General features: G+C 38.9%; 1 protein-coding gene across 2 annotated transcripts; it reads right to left on the reverse strand.

Annotated features, from left to right (window-relative positions):
* Nucleotides 1-1686: 1686 nt before the first annotated feature.
* On the reverse strand, nucleotides 1687-18539 carry mcm4 (minichromosome maintenance complex component 4). Of its 2 annotated transcripts, none has more exons than XM_060824359.1 (17): nucleotides 18486-18539; nucleotides 14408-14485; nucleotides 13651-13818; nucleotides 13084-13244; nucleotides 12862-12963; nucleotides 10719-10814; nucleotides 10519-10614; nucleotides 10265-10403; nucleotides 9852-10072; nucleotides 8916-9036; nucleotides 8460-8719; nucleotides 5304-5669; nucleotides 4881-5008; nucleotides 4451-4658; nucleotides 4125-4353; nucleotides 3261-3394; nucleotides 1687-2252 (listed from the first exon to the last, which is right to left on the reverse strand). In XM_060824359.1, the coding sequence occupies exons 2-17, from the start codon at nucleotides 14475-14477 to the stop codon at nucleotides 2160-2162; spliced, it is 2592 nt and encodes an 863-aa protein (XP_060680342.1). In that variant the 5' UTR covers nucleotides 14478-14485; nucleotides 18486-18539; the 3' UTR covers nucleotides 1687-2159. The 2 variants fall into 2 exon arrangements, with proteins under 2 accessions (XP_060680342.1, XP_060680341.1); XM_060824358.1 differs by lacking the exon at nucleotides 18486-18539 and adding an exon at nucleotides 17985-18141.
* Between the last annotated feature and the right edge of the window lie 301 nt (nucleotides 18540-18840).

The raw sequence follows: 18840 nt of genomic DNA on the forward strand, positions 1-18840 counted from the left end.
TTGCTCCCATTTTGGGTGACTCAGCTTATTACAGTCTTGATTTGTACATGGACAAAAGAAATGAATTCCAGAGATGAGGTGAGGTGAGAGGAGAGTGTCTTTGAGATCAGGGCCACTTTTGACTGATGTGGTGTAAAGGACAAAACCGAAGTCATGGACATGGGCAAAAAAATGCAATAAAAGAGGCAAACAAAAACGATTTGAGACAAGGTGGAGGGCTGGAGAGATCAAATGACAAAGATGATTCACGGTCCAAAGCAAAAGTAGTGGCAATGGGACAAGTTTAGAAACAACTTGCATACAATTATCATTCATTAGAGCAAATTTCCAGTAGTATCTAAAATTCTATCACCATTTACATAAGAATATAGTTACTAGAAAAGGTGAATATCAGTTTTCCAATAGCAAAACTGAGTTGTATCTACCAGGAAAGACAGAATAGTCTGGGTCTCCTTTCTCTGGAAAACAGAAAGCTGAGGGTTGACCCGCTAGAGGTCTTTAATAAAATTACAAAGGATTTAATATAGATTGGAGAATATATTGCCATTTGTGGGAGGTTTAAAACCAGTGGTCATAAAACAAGATGGTTTCTAACTGCGAGTTGCAGTTGAGAATTGAACTTTGAACACTACTTTTAAAAACAAGCAGAGAACAAAAGACCAAAGCTTGCTGTTGGAACTGCTTGGAAAGATAATGCAAGTTAATTACAGCTCTAAGAAAACTGCAGACGATTTGGCACCAAGCTGTTGCCAAGTTCAGAGATTGGCAGCTAGTTGGATGTTGAATTGGTCAATCAAGAGAACTAAGGCTGACTAGCCAACCACAGAAATCAAAGAATTAACTGATTCGGCCTGAGTTTTGGGCAAGAGGCAGTCTTGTTTTAGAAGCTTCTGGACGGGAACTGTTTTTGTTCTCTATTCTTATTCTCCAGTTATTAATTTGTTGTAAGTTCTAAGAGAAAAATCCCACTCTAAGAAATGACTCTCCAGTAGCTCTTCAGAATTCAAATAAGATGTGCAGTATCTGTAATAGAACCCATCATCATGAAGTGCATGAGAAGCTGAATAAGTTCTTGTTTCTATGGTAGGGGAGTCCAAAACTACAGGGCATACGTTTAAGGTGATAGATTTAAAAGGCACCTGAGGAGCAACACTTTCAGGCAGAGGATAGTGCATGCATGTCACTTCTTTTGATGAGGGGGCAGTGCTTCGAAAGCTTGTGATTCCAAAAAAATGTTGTGTTTCAACAAATAAGGTTCCTGATGAAGAGCTTATGCTTGAAACATTGACTCTCCTGCTCCTTGGATGCTGCCTGACTGGCTGTGCTCTTTCAGCACCACACTCGTCGACTTTGATCTGCAGCATCTGCAGTCCTCACTTTCTCCTTCGAACTATGTTACCATTCTGTCACTGTCACTGGACCAAAGTCATGGAACTCCATTCCATTTGAGTCACTCTAAAACTTGAAAACTTTGAATTTAGATTTTCAGGTTCTAAATTTTACTAATTTCTAATGCAGCAGAGTTCATACTGGCCCCAGTCCATTTTACACATTTCTGCCTACAACAAATTTTGCAGCATTTATCAACAGCCAAATGCCAAGTTTAATGCCATTTCTGTTCTCAAATTTATTAGGTGGAAAGAACATCAAATTTACAGTGCACAATAATAATGATTTAAGAATGTGAATATTTTATCTTATTTATTTGGCACAAATTAAAATCTAGCATCAGTATAAATCTAAGTTTCCTAGTAGATCTGTATCAATCTTACAGTCATGAAGTGGGTAGCTTCCATCATGTCAAACGTATCAGGAAAAAAAAGTGAGGAAAGTTTTATTGTCAGTACAAATCAAATATTTTCACTACTTCATTAACATTGTCATCTGAATTATTTCATTTTTTGAGTCTCTAAAATGGCACAATGCATGAAAAGTGTAAAATTGTAACCTGATATTTACATCCCTGGCAGTGTATTATTAGCTGATTGCTTTAGTTTTGGACACACTATTAAAGACATGAAGCTTGGCATTACAAAAAAGAAAAACAGCTTAGAATGGGATCAGATATTTAAACAAAATGATGTGAAGTACATCTGATTGGTATATTGCTTCAGTAAAAATAAGTAAGCATTGTCTGATAAATTTCTTGCAACAGACTATTACAGCAGTCGAACAGTTTTCCCGGTTACAGTTAAGAAGTCTTCATCTGCCAGAGCTCGGAGGGCCTCTTCAAACATATCCTTGGTAATAGCCTGCGAAAATTAAAACAATTCTAATCAGAACTCAAGCCACAAACACAGATGAACAGTAGTGAATCTTTTGTTGTAAAACCAACTGGTTTGTTGCTGTAGTCAAATTATGCTTTCAAGTCTCAGAATAACAATAATTCTTTCCCCCTGCATTGTTGTTTGTTCCTGTCCTGCAATATGGTAGACCTAAAAGTCTACAACTGTTGCTACTGTTACCCCCACCTACATGACAATATGATCCAAATGGAACTATTAGAACATAATACAAACAGAGACTATGTTTTCTATGGTTGCAGAGTATAGAATCAATGGCACATCTCAGGATATTGGGATAAGGATTCCTTTACTCAAAGGGTAGTGAACCTGTGGAGGCCTATTCCACAGAAGACTGTGAAAGCCAAGTCGGTGAACATATACATATATATATATATATATATATACACACACACACACACACACACATACTCAAGAAAAAGATAGATACATTTTAAGATTTCATAGGCATCAAAGACTATGGGGAGAAAGTAAGATAATGACACTGAGATACAAGAGAGCTAAGGTCATGCAGAATGGTGGAACAGGCTTGAAGGACCAAACGGCCTACTTTTGCTACTAGTTTCCATGTTTAACGGACAAAAACTATGTTGGTGTGGACTTTATATAAATATTAGCAAATGCAAAACATTGCTATTCTTTAAAGTATTAGTAGAGTTGGGCCATACAGTAAGGTTAGAACTATATTCAAATAACCCAGCCATTTTTGCTCTACAATGTTAGACAATACGAGACCTTGATCAGGACTTTTGACTTCCTACAAATTTCACAATCCATAATAGAAATCCACAGGTTTAACACCATAAAAACAATGATACAATAACATCAGAAGAGTAGAAAGATAGAAAACTGAAACAAAAGAAACGAAACTGCTAAAAATAAGACCTCCAAAGCTTCCACTTCAAGCACAAAGATATTCTAAAATATCCTATCTTTCTATTCCATATAAAAACTTACAACATCAGATTGAGATCGCAGATCATCAAACAGTTGCTGATATTTCATAGCTGGAGTTTTGCCTTTAGATTGAATGAACTGCTTTAAGGCTTGAGCTAACTCCTCCTTGCGTTTACGTGCAGTGGCACTCATTCCTGAAACAAAATTGAAGCATGGGTTTACCACGGTATCAACTGTTTGATATTGTAATAATCTTTAAAAGTGATCATATGTCTAGATCTGTGAAGTTGGTGTGCAAAATGTGAATATAAATGAATGGAATGTTTCCATAATTCTGAAGGTTCAGTGTAGCACAATTAGGTGAACAAATTTCTTCATTATCTAACAACAGTGCACAAAAGCCTTAATCTCAGAGAAAAAAACGATCAAGGCAATACTTCAGTTTTACATGCCTAACATCATCATAGCTTTTCCAATTGATACTGTCAATTTAGGGCTAAACTTTCAAGTATTGTACTTTGTACTTGACCATGAGGAACTGGTGAGTCTACCCTAACCTATCAGTTCAAAAGTGAAAACGCAGTAAGAAGTACCATCTTTCAAAAAGATGTTAAACCATGGCCCCATCTGCCTCTCGAGTGGGTTTGTAAGATCCATGGGATTATTAGTTTGATGAATTGCAGAGAAATTCCCTAAGACTAGATTCAAATGAGATATTAAACAATGGACAGCACTATGCTATCCAAATTACATATCATGTCCCTTCAGTTTTGAAAAATAACATTCTACCACAAATACATTTTCAGTAAATTGTGGAATCTAGTCATGAACACAACTGTAGGACTAAAACTTCCATTTTCTTTCATGTATTATATATACTGTCCCAACTTCCTAAACATGACTTCCAAAATGAAAAATTATTACCTGTAGTAAGAATAGATATATCTACAATTCCAGTTCTTGGGTCAGTCGCAGACTGTTTCAGAGCTTCCCGGTGAAGGCGTTTTGCCTCTTCTACATCAATATTTTCCACTTTTTCAGAAAACCGCACTTTGGCATAAGCTTCTGCCAGACGTATCAGTGACTCCAATTGTCGGGGATATGCTGAGACCATACCTCTACCGCTGCCAACTTTCCTCATGTCCACGTAAGCCTTGAACATTAAAGCAAGCAATAGCACAGAAAGCACTAGATGAAACGACCCATTTTGAAATAAATATTTAGTAGCAAAGCAAGAACAAAGTTCTTACCTCAATCAGCGATTGACTGGCTTCCTCACTAAGTTTAGGGTGAATATAAGTGCGGCCATAGGCAATATAATCTCTGAGCATTGCCATATCCAGGTATTCTTCTTTCATTTCCTCTTCGCTTTGATAGTAAAGGGAAACCAAGTGATGGGCAAGACGTCGATCATAAGCTTCATCTTGTGGGTCCAACATAAGGAAGATCAAGTCAAATCTAGAAGTATAACCAACATGCTTACAACATTGTTACCAGCACAAAATAGATTTGATAATTCCAGGTAGAACATGGGAACTAGCAATTGATAGGATTTAGATCTTGACTACAGAAATATTTTAGTTTTATAGTCGAGAGCAATCATTGCAAAAATTCAATAGGTGAGACAGCAACTGAAAAACATGGTTAATCATTTTAAGTCTATGACTTAATTTATCCTACCTGGACAGCAATGTATGTGGAAGCTGGATATTTTCTATAGTTGTTTTTTTGGGATTCCACTGTGACTCCACTGGGTTTGCAGCTGCTAGTATAGACGTGCGGGCATTCAGTTGACAAATAATCCCAGCCTAAAAAGGTACAGTTTGAAGGATTTAATTTAGAAGAAAGCATTTCAGAACCGCCCAAATATCAAGAAGGCAATTTGTACAGAGTAGTTTTATTTCATTTCCGCACAAACTTGCAAAAACAGTCACCAAAACAGAGGGAAAAAAACTGATTTATAACTTAACAGAAGCAAGAACCATACAATGTAGAAAGATAGAACCATGTCTATTCATTGAACTCACATTTTCACATGCTGGTTGCATATTTATTTCAACTTTGAATGCTAACTTTGAACAAAATTGTAAAAAAAATTCTTACTTTTGCAATGGAAAGGGTTTGCTGCTCCATAACTTCATGCAACACAGATCTTGTGCTGTCATTCATTTTATCAAACTCGTCGATACAGCAGATACCATTGTCACTAAGAACAAGGGCACCAGTCTGCAAGACCAATTGTCGTGTCTCAGGATCCTTGGTTACATAGGCAGTTAGACCGACAGCGCTGGAGCCTTTACCAGAAGTATATTGACCTCTGGGCACCAGGTTGTACACATACTGAAGCAATTGTGATTTACTGGTACCAGGATCACCACACAGTAGAATGTTGATCTCTGCACGGAAATTGCCACGGCCAGTGTGACTGAAATCTTTGCGTGTACCACCAAATAACTGCAATAAGATACCCTGGCACAAAATACAAATAAACAATTTTAACAAAATGTAAACTTTTAGAGTCATAGAGATGTACAGCATGGAAACAGACCCTCCAGTCCAATCCGTTCACGCCGACCAGATATCCCAACCCAATCTAGTCCCACCTGCCAGCGCCCGGCCCATATCCCTCCAAACCCTTCCTATTCATATACCCATCCAAATACCTCTTAAATGTTGCAATTATACCAGCCTCCACCACATCTCTGGTAGCTCATTCCATACACGTACCACTCTCTGCGTGAAACAGTTGCCCCTTAGGTCTCTTTTATATCTTTCCCATCTCACCCTAAACCTATGCCCTCTAGTTCTGGACTCCCCGACCCCAGGGAAAAAAACTTTGTCCATTTACCCTATCCATGCCCCTCATAATTTTGTAAACCTCTATAAAGTCACCCCTCAGCCTCTGACGCTCCAGGGAAAACAGCCCCAGCCTGTTCAGCTTCTCCCTGTAGCTCAGATCCTCCAACCCTGGCAACATCCTTGTAAATCTTTTCTGAATCCTTTCAAGTTTCACAACATCTTTCCAATTGGAAGGAGACCAGAATTGCACGCAATATTCCAACAGTGGCCTAACCACTGTCCTGTACAGCTGCAACATGACCTCCCAACTCCTGTACTCAATACTCTGACCAATAAAGAAAGCATACCAAACGCCTTCTTCACTATCCTATCTACCTGCGACTCACTTTCAAGGAGCTATGAACCTGCACTCCAAGGTCTCTGCGTTCAGCAACACTCCGTAGGATCTTACCATTAAGTGTATAAATCCTGCTAAGATTTGCTTTCCCAAAATGCAGCACCTCGCATTTATCTGAATTAAACTCCATCTGCCACTTCTCAGCCCATTGGCCCATCTGGTCCAGATCCTGTTGTAATCTGAGGTAACCCTCTTCGCTGCCCACTATATCTCCAATTTTGGCGTCTTCTGCAAACTTACTAACTGTACCTCTTATGCTCGCATCCAAATCATTTACGTAAATGAAAAACAATAGAGGACCCAACACCGATCCTTGTGGCACTCCACTGGTAACAGGCTTCCACTCCAAAAAGCAACCCTCAACCACCACCCTCTGTCTTCTACCTTTGAGCCAGTTCTGTATCCAAATGGCTAGTTCTCCCTGTATTCCATGAGATTTAACCTTGCTAATCAGTCTTCCATGGGGAACCTTGTCGAACGCTTTACTGAAGTCCATATAGATTACATCTACTGCTCTACCCTCATCAATCTTCTTTGTTACTTCTTCAAAAAACTCATTACATGAAGTTATCATTAGATGCACAACACTATGTACAAGGATGAAATAACTGACCTAAGAAATGTTGGTATTTTATTCAAAGAAAGCAGGGTAGACATAAACTATAACCAAGTTGTGGGGTGATTCTGGAAACTCAAATATCTAGTGCCATGACATAATGGGAAACATACAAGACACCATGACAATTTTCTAAGTTCACACTTTACTGGCAGAAATGGAGTGGAGATTTTGACTATTGCATTGGATTAAAAAAAACTTTACAAAATAAAACTAACCCAGAGTTGATGTTTGCCAATATTTATAGCTCCTAGAGTAGTTGAATGCTGAACGTGTGGAAAAAGGAAAGGTAGGGAGTAAGGAGAATGGAAATGTAGCACAGATGTACTTTCAAATTTATTCACAACATAAATAAACAAAGAGTAAGTAGTGATGATTCCCACTTGCTGACTGTGGGAACCTGTTATGTGATTATGAGGATTTTAAAAGTACTCAGTTGGCTGTATTGCAGTATAAGATGCCTACAGAATGTTCAAAGAACTGCATGAATTCAGTTTGTAGATCCCAGCAGCAATGGGAAAAATGCTCTGCCAGTTTGAGCACAAAACCAGTAATTGTTTTACTGTAGTAAGCACATACATACAAGTAACCTTTGAAAGGCAACGCATGAGAAAGTTCGACAATAAGAAGGACACATGGGTCCAGAAGTTCTAGTCAGGTGTGAAAATATCATTTCTGACCTTGACTAGATTAAAAAAATATGCATTTATATTTTAATCATTTCTTTGCTGCAGACAGGGGCCAATTATAAATCTGACCAGGAATCCTTGAATCTAGCAGTGAAGAGGATCATTATAGAAAACCACATCGCTTTCTACAGCACTGAGAGCTATATTATGAAATTTAAATGTCCAGCAGACACTATGAAAGCTGCAATGAACGGGTCAGAATGAAAGTTGTGTGGGAACAGGGTAAGGGGGACCTGGGAGTAGAAAGGCAAGTACATGAGGGGTTAGGTTAGGGGAGTTAAATGAATGATTACTTAGTATAGATCAGGTGGTTGAGAGAATTCAGATGGGTTGTAGAGAGATGTCACACTGAGGGTTTGTGGGGTAGGGGTTGGGGGTAGAGAAGCTGCTTGTCAATAGCGAGTCGAGTTTCACTTCAACAATTAACTGAGTTGGAATAGGTTTTTAAGCCTCTAACTGTTCCTTGGTTACTATTAATCTTGAAGTGAGTTGGAACTTCTGAATTCTCACATTTTAAAGGGGCTTTTTTGAAGGATTCCAGATGTAGTGGAATTGTGTGACAGAACTTTCAATTTCCCAGTTAATTCCCAGAGTTAGTTGCATTGAGGTATCTGAATGGTCCAAAGGCACAGCCGCCTCAAAGCATGAAGAAATGATTACTTGGGTCATTGAAACGTCTTGGCCATGTTGCTTTATAATTGTTATGAATGTCATAAAATAGGACATTATAAAGATATGTTCAAAGAGCTACAGTATACCTTTTTGATATCTTCATGCTCATAAATACTAGGAGCCAAAGCAGCTGAAAGTCGTTCATAGATGTCGGGCTTTTTAGAAAGCTCTTTCAGCATTTCAGTACGCTCCTCTGTGAACAGTTTCTGTTCCTTTTCTTCTTCAAGTCCATGAAGTCGTTTCTCATCAGTTTTGTGAAAGTGAATAACGTCAATATGAGTCTTATACACTGATTTCACATTGCTAACTCTGGGATTCACACGGATAGGTACAGCTCTGTAGATACCTGGATAAAGCAAAAAAAAATTCACACGTAAAGTACTCCAGATCTTCTTAAAATGTAAATCATCAGCTACCCATTGAATGCGTTTGAAAACGCAAGGTTTAATTTTATATCTCGAAATTAAGTTACATTTGTTGTTTTAACCCCTTAAAATAAAGTCCATCAGATTAAGTTTCACTGTGCTCAATCAGAATAAGACCTGTGACATTCACTCGATCTCCAGGCTGCACTTTGTCCACTAGGTCATTGTGAGCGAAAAGTATAACTGTATGTGGTGTCTGTCCTGCAGGCATGTCTTCAGGGGACTCCTGCAACTTAACCTGCAACATTATAAAAGAAAGGCAAAATTAGTTTATTAACCCAGCAATGGCAGCTGCACAGTTGTATTTCTGAAGTAAACACAGCTGGTATATCTGAAGGAATCATCTTTTGTTTTACTTGATCTGAAGTTCCTCTACTCTATATGTTATGCTACAACCTGCCCCGAAATCCCCTTCAACCTTGAATCAGTTATTATGTATATCATTAGTAGACCTAGATGATTAGTTCTACAGGAAAGTATGCAGCCTATTGTTCAACATCTCGTTGATTGCAGTCAAGTGTGCAAAATTATCATGTGGGCTTAATTTGTACCACAGAATAATGAAAATAAGAGTTGAGTTAATTCCATGATATTGTCTCGACTATCATCAACTGTCCAATACTTAAGAGTCGTAGAGCTGTACAGCACGGAAACAGACCCTTTGGTCCAACCTGACCAGGTATCCTAAACTGATCTCATCTCATCTGCCAGTATTTGGCTCATATCCCTCTAAACCTTGCCTATTCATATATCAATGCAGGTGCCTTTTAAATGTTGTAATTGTACCATCCCCTCACTACTTCCTGGGGCAGCTCATTGCATATACGCACTACCCTTGCGTGAAAAAGTTACCCTTAGGTCCCTTTTAAATCTTTGCCCTCAAGTTTTGGACTCCACTACCCTAGGGAAAAAGACATTGGCTGTTCACCCCATGATTGATGATTGGAAGTACTGCTTTGCACTTAGGAGAAAAGATTCAGTTGCAACCCAATTACTTAGCAGTAATTGTACACCTGCATTAAAGGATGCTTGTATTTCTGAAGAATAACATACCATCTGTTTATCTGAAAATACAGAACGGTTGTGGATCAGAGCCATACTGTGTGTGGTGTTGCAGTTCTTGCACACAGATGGTTCAGCAATCCGTCCACGATCAACTTCCACCCTTGTGCAAAAAGCACACACTTGACAGCTGAAGAATGCTTCTTGCATCTCAGGAATCAGTTGAGAAGTTCTGATCACCATGCCACTGACTGTAATTAATTGATCAATATCTGCAAGGAAAAGACCAAACAATATTTTGCATTATTTTAAACTTAGACCAGGACGAAAAATTCTGATTTTCAAAAATTTCTTGCAGATGCCTTTCAAAAAATTTTAAATTGTTCAAATGAACATTAACATAAAATAAAAGAGAGATTTACAAACTAAATCCAGTTTGCTTTTAGCTTAGCAGCAAAACTTACCTTCTGGATTCAGACTTCTCATATTTTTGGTTCTCAAAGCATTGTATGGTCGCACTTGGATTTGATGCTCCAGTAGAGAATCAGGGAATCGCTCAAAGAAAAGCTCATTGACAGCCATATCAAAAGTGGGAATCACTTCCTAAATATTTTAAAGATATTAATTAGCTTCAAAGCACCAATTAACATATTTTAAAGTTTTAACTTTTTAAAACCGATGATTCTGAAGTAATTACTTTCCATATAATGTACATTACCTGTGGATAACAAATCAGCTGCCTGTATAATTCAGGATCAAATGTTCTCAAATGAGAAGAGTTCACATTCAGAAATGGCTCTCCCACCAAGTTCATCTACAATAAAAGCACAAAGTCAAATCTTGTAGCACTGCATGAAATTATGTTGGGGAAAAAAAAGTAATAGGTAAATTAGCAAGTGTGGTAAAGATATACAATACCTCTGCAAGTCGTTGCATGTAAAGTGGTTCATTTATGTCTATGCCTACAGCTTCCTCTTCTTTAGCAGAAGGATCAATAAACCGCTGAAGGAACCTCTGAAAAACAGTACAAGGATTACTTTATCATTTGGATTATTATGGAAACAACACATCTCAACACTCATTTAATTCTGCCACCTTATCAATCTAAACTGAACAATTGCTGACTGATCATTTTACTCTTCACCAATTACTTCTTTACTCTTCAATTACTAGGGGTCACGCATTCAAGGGGAGGAGGGGAGAAATTTCAGGGAGATATTTACACAGAGGATGGTGGGTGCCTGGAACATATTGCAAGTGGAGGTGGTAGGGGTCGGCACGATAGTGTCATTTAAGATGTATCTAGGCAGATACATGAATGAGCAGGGAGCAGAAGGATACCGATCCCTCTGTACTAGATAGAGGATCTGGATTGGCGCAGGCTTGGAGGGCCGAAGGACCCGTTCCTGTGATATAATTTTATTTGTTCTTGTTCTTTGTGCCATCAGCAAAATCGTAGAAGGAACTGCCATCAGGTCTATCAAGCAGTATTTATATAGCAGGATCCACTAGATTTCTGATCTCATGACTGCCTTGGTCCAAACATGCTCAACAAAAGCTGAATTTCAGAGGTGAGGCACGAGTGACTGTTCTTGACAGCAAAGTTGCATTTGACCGATTATGGCATCAAGGAGCCCAAGCTGAACTAGACTCAATGGGAATCGGGGGAACCTCTACTGTTGGAGCCGTACCTACTCAAAGGAAAATGGTTGCAATTGTTGCATCTCAGCTTCAGGACATCTCTGCAGCAGTTCCTCAACGTAATCTCTTAGGCGCAACCATCTTCTGCTGCTTCATCAACCATCTTCAATCCATCTGAAGGTTAGAGGTGGGGATTTTCGCTGATGTTTGCACAATGTTCAGCATGATTCATGATTCCTCAAATACTGAAACAGTCCAGGACTATATGCAGCAAGACTTGAACAATATCCAGGCTTGAGTTGGTAAGTGTCAGTAACACCTGTGCTACACAATTGCAAGTAAGAGGGAACCTAGTTGTCATCCTTGACATTCAATGGTATTAACACCTCTCAAAATTCCATTATCAATATTCTGGAGGTTCCAGAGACCAGAAATTGAACTGGACCAGTAGTTTAAATACTGAGGCTGCAAAACCAAGTCAGAGGCTGTCGCAAATATCGTAGAAGGAACTGTCATCTTCTAATTTCCCAAAGTCTATCCTATAATCTACAAGGCACAAGGAATACTTTCACTGCCTAAAGAAAATTCAGCTCCAACATTTGAGAGAAAGCAACCGACTTGATTAGGTTCCTATCTGTCATCTTGCATATTCACCATGCACCCATTGTCAATAAAACACACTGCTTCACTAATTTTCTTTTCACTAGATTAGATTCCCTACACTGGGGAAACAGGACATTTGGCCCAAAAAGTCCACACCAACCCTCCAAAGATTAACTCACCCAGGCCCATTACCCTACTCCCTACTAATGCACCTACCACTACGGGCAATTTAGCCTGGCCAATTCACCTGACCCGCACATCTTTGGACTGTGGGAGGAAACCGGAGCACCCAGAGGAAACCCACGCAGACAGTCGGCTGAGGCTGGAATTTTGGGGAGGGAAATCTGTTGTCTTCACCTGGTGTCGCCTTATTCGACTCCAGATCCACAGCAACGTAGTTGACTCTGAAGTGACCTCTGAAATGGTCGAGAGAGCCAATGATTTCAAGAGCAATGAAAGCTGGGAGCTCTCATCCCGTACAAGAATAAAGAGTAAAGGAAAATTAAAAAAATCAAGTGCTTTATTTTGTCACAAAAGGCCAGATGTGCTCCATATATTCTTGACATTTATCTTGGTTTAAGGAAATTATTGAATTCTCAGTCTGAATGGCAAGCTTAGAGACCTGTGTGTGCGTGCATGGTTTATCTAAAGGTTGTTGATTCAATTCAATAATGCCATTTTGCAACAAGCTGAGGATAATGAAGCATTGTCTCCAAATGAGTTCAGAAGAAGAACAGCTATTTTAAGAATAAATGCAAACAGCGTGTTTGCAAAGTGTGTCAGCAAAAATAAACCAATAATTTTTTTTGAAACTGACCTGGAACTTTTCTTTGCATGCAGTTACATTGACGTCTGTTCCCCAGATTACTAATTTCTGACCAAGGGATTGCTCACTGGTCACAACATCATCTGCTGAAGGCTGTAAATAAGAGATCAAACGTTTAAGGACAACTGTTAACAATAAATTTACTTATTAAAAATAAAATACATATATATAAATGAATTCACAGATAACTGATGAATCTGCTTAACTTCCTACCTGGTCTGCATGCAAATCAACCTGACGGACCTTACGTGCAGACCCAAGATCAGGACGCTGGCGTATAGGTGTCCCCCGTACACCACTGCGGGGTGTGCCTTCAACTCTCGAGCTCGGCGTGCCATAGGTCAAAGGTGAGCTTATGTCAAAATCACTGGCAGCTGGGGGACAACAAAATATTTTGACAGGTATTCCAAGAAAGTGACTAAATACACAAGCAAACATGTACATTTTTTTAAAACATTCTGGTATAGACCAGGTTAAAATGCATCAAATGCACCAACTCCATTTTCAAACAATAATACACCAAAAGCTAGAGTCAATGCAATAAGATTAGCATTCAGCCTCACAAAACAGAATTTATCAGAGAGAGAGATTGAATGCAAAACGTACAGATGCTTAAAGTAAAACTGATACTTATTTGGTGGTACATTCACATCATCCTCTGTTCTGAGTGGGTAACAAAACAAGACCACAATATCTACTACAACTGTTGAAGACATAGTCCACACTCTTGTTAAGTATTTGAATTGTTGGCAAGTTTACACTACATGAAAAACAACAAACCTGAATGGCGTGACCGTGCTGGGCTAGATAAGAAGGATGATTCCTGCACACGTAGGCTCTGAGCATCTGCTGCTGGAGAGGTTGGCATTGGCTGCAGATCCCCAGTGGATGTAGACTCATCCAATCGTTGTCTTTGTGATGGTGGAGACTGTACTCCATCACTACGAGCTGATTAAAAGTTGCCATTAATATCAAATCATTTTAGCATTCTCCATAACACTTTATCGAAAATACAAGTAACATAATTCGAGTTCCCGTATGACATAAACAATAAAAAAAGGCAAGGTTTTCAGAGTTCAAATCAGGAGTACCATAACTTGGTGTTTGCTTAGACATTAAATATTTTACAGAACTGTAATGTAATACAAGATTGACAGTTTATCATGATGAACCTCTAATATGTTCAAGATATCAAGTTATTAGAAATAAATAATTCTTGCCTCTTATCCAGCTAGTAACCATCATTAACATAATATCTGTATATCAGTGTTCCATGAAACATTATCTTGAAATAAATGCGGATGTGGTAAACTAGCTAATTTGCTGTTTTACATATTTTAATGAAATTGACATCTCAATGTTCACATGTTTATCTAATCTGAACTAAAATATTTAAACTATTTTTGTTCAAAAACAATAACTAAAACTGTGGATGTATCAGTAGGCTATTTTGTACCCAATAAAATAGAATGGCTTGGAGGAAATTTGCCATAGCTTGAATAGATCCTAATTTACATTTATGCTTCAGTGAACTTACATGTGGGGGGATTATTGCCCCTCCCACGCTTCCCCCCTTTACGACTTGGTGTCGATGTTGGTGAAGACATCGTTATCACTAAGAACAGAAAAAAATACACAAACATTTACTGCTGAATTCAACATAAACATGTTTATGACAGAAATTATCAAAATACTTATGCCATCTTATGAATACTCTTAACACAAATTCTATGTTAACATAATGAATTTGTCATCCATGAGACATTCCATTTCTCAATTCTTCCAAGAGAAGAAAAATGAAAAACAATGTTACTTGCTGTTTATTGAACATACTCACCATTCTGTTCTCTAAGACTACCAAGCTATAACAGCAGGCCTCTTGATTTTTTTTAAACAGCCCTCAGATTTTATTAGAGGAACATTTATGCTTAGAGATTTGCAGGCTACTTAAATAACTTGATGCCATACAGAAGTACAACATATAACCTCTCAGTACAGCTTATACATTATGTGAAATTGTGAATGTAATGTTAAAAAGCTAATGTGATCATTCTCTTCAGCTGCTTGAGAAACAAGGACATTGAAACATTGGAAAGTAGCTCCACTAAAAGTATTTCCACAGCTGAAATTATGAAGAGTTGAGAAATATGGAGGCTTGAGAATGCAAGTGTAGCAACTGTACAGTGATCTAACACCAGTATGCAAGCTAGCTGACAACATAGAAAAGGTTCACCGTAAATACTCATTTAAATTAAACTATGACAATAATCTAAGCTCAAGCTAGTAAAAAGGGAACATGAGGGCTTTTCCCAGGAGATTCCTTAAACAAAAATTCATCAACTTGTGCAAGGGATTTATGGTCAGTGAAGTGGAAGAACAACACCATAAAATGGAGGCAAAGAGGTCAATCATTCAGCTCATTGAACCTCTAGAGCACTCTTCAGTAAAGAATTCCAGATTCACTACCTGCTGGAAGAAGAAAATCCTTCTCTGTACCCTAATTGAGTAACCCCTTATTCTAACATTATTGCCCCTGGTCTTCGACTACAGAAATAAAGAGATTAAGTGCTCGGCACAAGTGTGCTAAGACTGTGAATTTGTGAAAGGGAGAATGATTTAAGGTTTAACCTTGCCAAAAATAGCTTGCCAGCACTCTAGCATTTTACTTATTGCTTATGCTGTGGAGCAGGTGAGCATTTCTACTATGTATTTTTAAAAGTAAAAATTGGTCTTTAGATTGTGAGTGTTTAGATTGGAAGGAATAAGGCAAGGTACAGAGTATGTATTTAATATCCTTTGACCCAGAGAAAATGAGCATAAAGACAGCAATCTAAGGACAAGTCATGATAAGGTGGGATGTTCCTCCTGTGCCATGTGCAACATCAGGGACACTTCCAGTGTGCAGGGTGACCATGTGTAGGTTGTGTATCCAGCTGCAGCCAGTAGAAATTTGTGGTTTGGATCTGGAGCAACACCTTGGGTATCTGAAAAGCTGAGATATAGTGGTAACACATACAATGAGGTGGTCACACCTTGTGTAAAGAGTGCAGAGGCAGAAAATAAATGTGAGATCACCACTCAGACTAAAAAACACCATGCAGTTTATGTCAGAGGACCTTGAGACTACTTCTGTCGAACAAATTGCGGATATTGTTGGGGGAAGAAAGATTTTCAGTGGAATGCAGTGACATCTAAGTCAATGACACCAGAATTGGGTAAAAAAAACAAGGAAATGACAGATCAATTGAACAACTATTTTAATTGCATTTGCACAGAAGACAACACAAATAATGATCCAGAAATTGGATGCAGTGCATTTCAATATTCCTATATAAAAGGCTGATGTATGTAATCAAAGTACATGAGGTTTGTGGTAATATACTGAAGTGGAATTAGAGTTGGTTAGCATGCAGGAAACAGTAGGAATAAATGGGTTGGTTTTGGAGAGAAAGGCAGTGACAAAAGAAGATACCACAGTTATCAATGTTGGGCCTTAACTATGCAAGACATGTATCAACAATTTGGGTGAAAGAATCATGTTGTGGCTGTACAAGACATTGGTTAGGCCACCTTTGGAATATTGTATGCAATTCTAGTCTCCCTCGAATAGGAAGAATGTTGTGAAACTTGAAAGGGTTCAGAAAAAATTTAGTAATGTTGCCAGGGTTGGAGGGTTTGAGCTGTAGGGAGAGGCTGAAAGGTCTGGGGCTGTTTTCTCTGGAACGTCAGAGGCTGAGGGGTGACCTTTTAGAGATTTATAAAATCATGAGGGGTATGGATAGCATAAAATGACAAAGTCTCTTCCCTAGGTTGGGGGAGCCGAGAACATGGGCTTAAGTTTAGGATGAGGGGGAAAGATTTAAGAATCAAAGGGACAACTTTGTCACGCAAAGATTGGTGTGTGTAGGGAATGAGCTGCCAGAGGAAGTGGAGGAGGCTGGTACAATTACAGCATTTAAAAGTCACCTGGATGGGTAGGTGAGTAGGGAAAGTTTACCGGGATATGGGCCAAGTGCTGGCAAATGGGACTGGATTAATTTAGGAGATCTGGTCGGCATGGACAAGTTGGACTGAACGGTCTGTTTCCATGCTGTACATCTCTATGACTAATATAGCCTAGTTTACTGACAACGTAAAACTAGGTGAGATTACAAGTGCTAAGGTCGATGGATACAGGCTTCAGAGCAATTTAGACAAGTTGAGCGAATGGGCAAATGCATGAATGAGTGTGAAGTTGTCCACTTTTGTCACAAAAACAATTGAAAATATTATTTAAATGATACATGAGGAAGAGCTAACATAAAAAGGGATCTTGGTATCCTTGTTCATTGGCGATTCAGGTCAGCAAACAGTTACAAAGGTGAACATGATGTTGGTGTTACTGCGAGATGATGAGCATCTAGGAGCAAGGAAGTGTAACTGTAGCTGTACAAGGCCTCAGTGAGCCCAGTTGGATTAGCTGCGCAATTTTAGTCTCTGTGCCTAAGAATATAATTGCCTGGGAGAATACAGTTAAGGTTCACCAGTTTGATTTCCTGCCAGGACAGGTATGTTGTATGATGAGAGTATGGGGGTCAGGTGGGTCCATATTTATTAGAGTTCAAAAGAAATGAGAGGGGTACAAATTTCACATGGGACTAAATAGATCAGATGCAAGAATGACATTTCCCCAGACCAGGGTATTCGGAACAAAAAGGTCAAAACAATGACTGCAGATGCTGGAAACCAGATTCTGGATCAGTGGTGCTGGAAGAGCACAGCAGTTCAGGCAGCATCCAAAGTGCAGCGAAATTGACGTTTCGGGCAAAAGCCCTTCATCAGGAATCAATAAGTCAGTTTCACGGTAGTGTGTGGGGGAAGTTTGCACTGATAGGAGGAGAAATTTCTTTATTCAGAGCTCTACCATAGACAATGGAAACCAAGTCACTTAATAAGTTTTAAGAAATAGATTTCCTAGGAGGTTAAAAGTATCGGGGGTACAGGGAAAGAGGAAAAGTATGACTGACAGCATTAGTGATGGTCATTTTGAAAAGTATAAACGGGTTTGACGGGCTGAATAAGGTATTTCAGTTCGTATTTTCTCAGCTTGTTTAGTAAAATAATTAGTTGCATACCTGGATAGTTTGATGATAGCTAAAGTAACGTTCGCCTTATGATCATAGGAACAATCGGTTTTCGCTTTCAGAGTTTGATCGGAGCGAACAAGGAAACTAAGATCTTCTGGACGCAATAAGTCGATCAAAAACACGATCTCAAATAATCTCTAGGTACCTTTAAAACATTATTTAAGTAATATCGTTTTTGCTACTTGCGATACTGTCCTTTACTCTTGCACCGAAAATGTTGCTGGAAATAAAGCATCAGATGCGAAATTGGAGTTTTTAAAAAATTAAGTTAAATCCGTCCATGCGGATGCAATACCAACCGGCTGGCCTGAGAGGAGGCTGTACAAGGTTCACTGAGCACGTATAACTAATTTATCCGGCAGGCTTAAAATTTAAAATTTCAATTTATTTTCACGGTCGAGCACAAAGACAATACGGCAACACAACAAAGCCTCATAATATTATCAACATTTTAGAATGTGAGTTATTTGCTAACACACTGAATCCCACCTGAAAGTTCTTCCTCTTCACTCTGCACACAACTTTTCCCGCCAAGGCTGTCAGCTGACCACCAATCCGCGCGCTTCGCCCGATTCGGAAGGATCTACCCCAAAAGAATTATGGGGGTGGAAGAAAGAATAAGGAAGGGGGAAAAAAAAGCTGGGAATGCAAGTTTAGAAATCGTATTGCAGGAAGGGTTTTACATCACATATATAATCATACACTAAATGTTTATTGTGTGTGAACTGCTTGGAATCATTTTGAGAATTGTTGATGAATGTTTAGTGTCTCCAACCTCCCCCCCCACCCCAGCGGGGCGGTGGAGAGGGCGGGTTTAGAACGCTGTGCCGGCAGGGTTCGCACT

Source organism: Hemiscyllium ocellatum, chromosome 4 (genome assembly GCF_020745735.1).
Source record: "Hemiscyllium ocellatum isolate sHemOce1 chromosome 4, sHemOce1.pat.X.cur, whole genome shotgun sequence".
Lineage (NCBI taxonomy): Eukaryota > Metazoa > Chordata > Chondrichthyes > Orectolobiformes > Hemiscylliidae > Hemiscyllium > Hemiscyllium ocellatum.

What these genes read in the sequence shown, in the direction of transcription:
- mcm4 (XM_060824359.1), bottom strand. Translation starts at nt 14,477, where the DNA reads ATGTCTTCACCAACATCGACACCAAGTCGTAAAGGGGGGAAGCGTGGG. An exon ending in CATGCAAAGAAAAGTTCCAG is followed by an intron (nt 10,815 to 12,861) that starts GTCAGTTTCAAA and finishes ACTGTTTTTCAG; the next exon opens with AGGTTCCTTCAGCGGTTTAT. An exon ending in TATATCTATTCTTACTACAG is followed by an intron (nt 3,395 to 4,124) that starts GTAATAATTTTT and finishes ATTTTGTTTCAG; the next exon opens with GAATGAGTGCCACTGCACGT.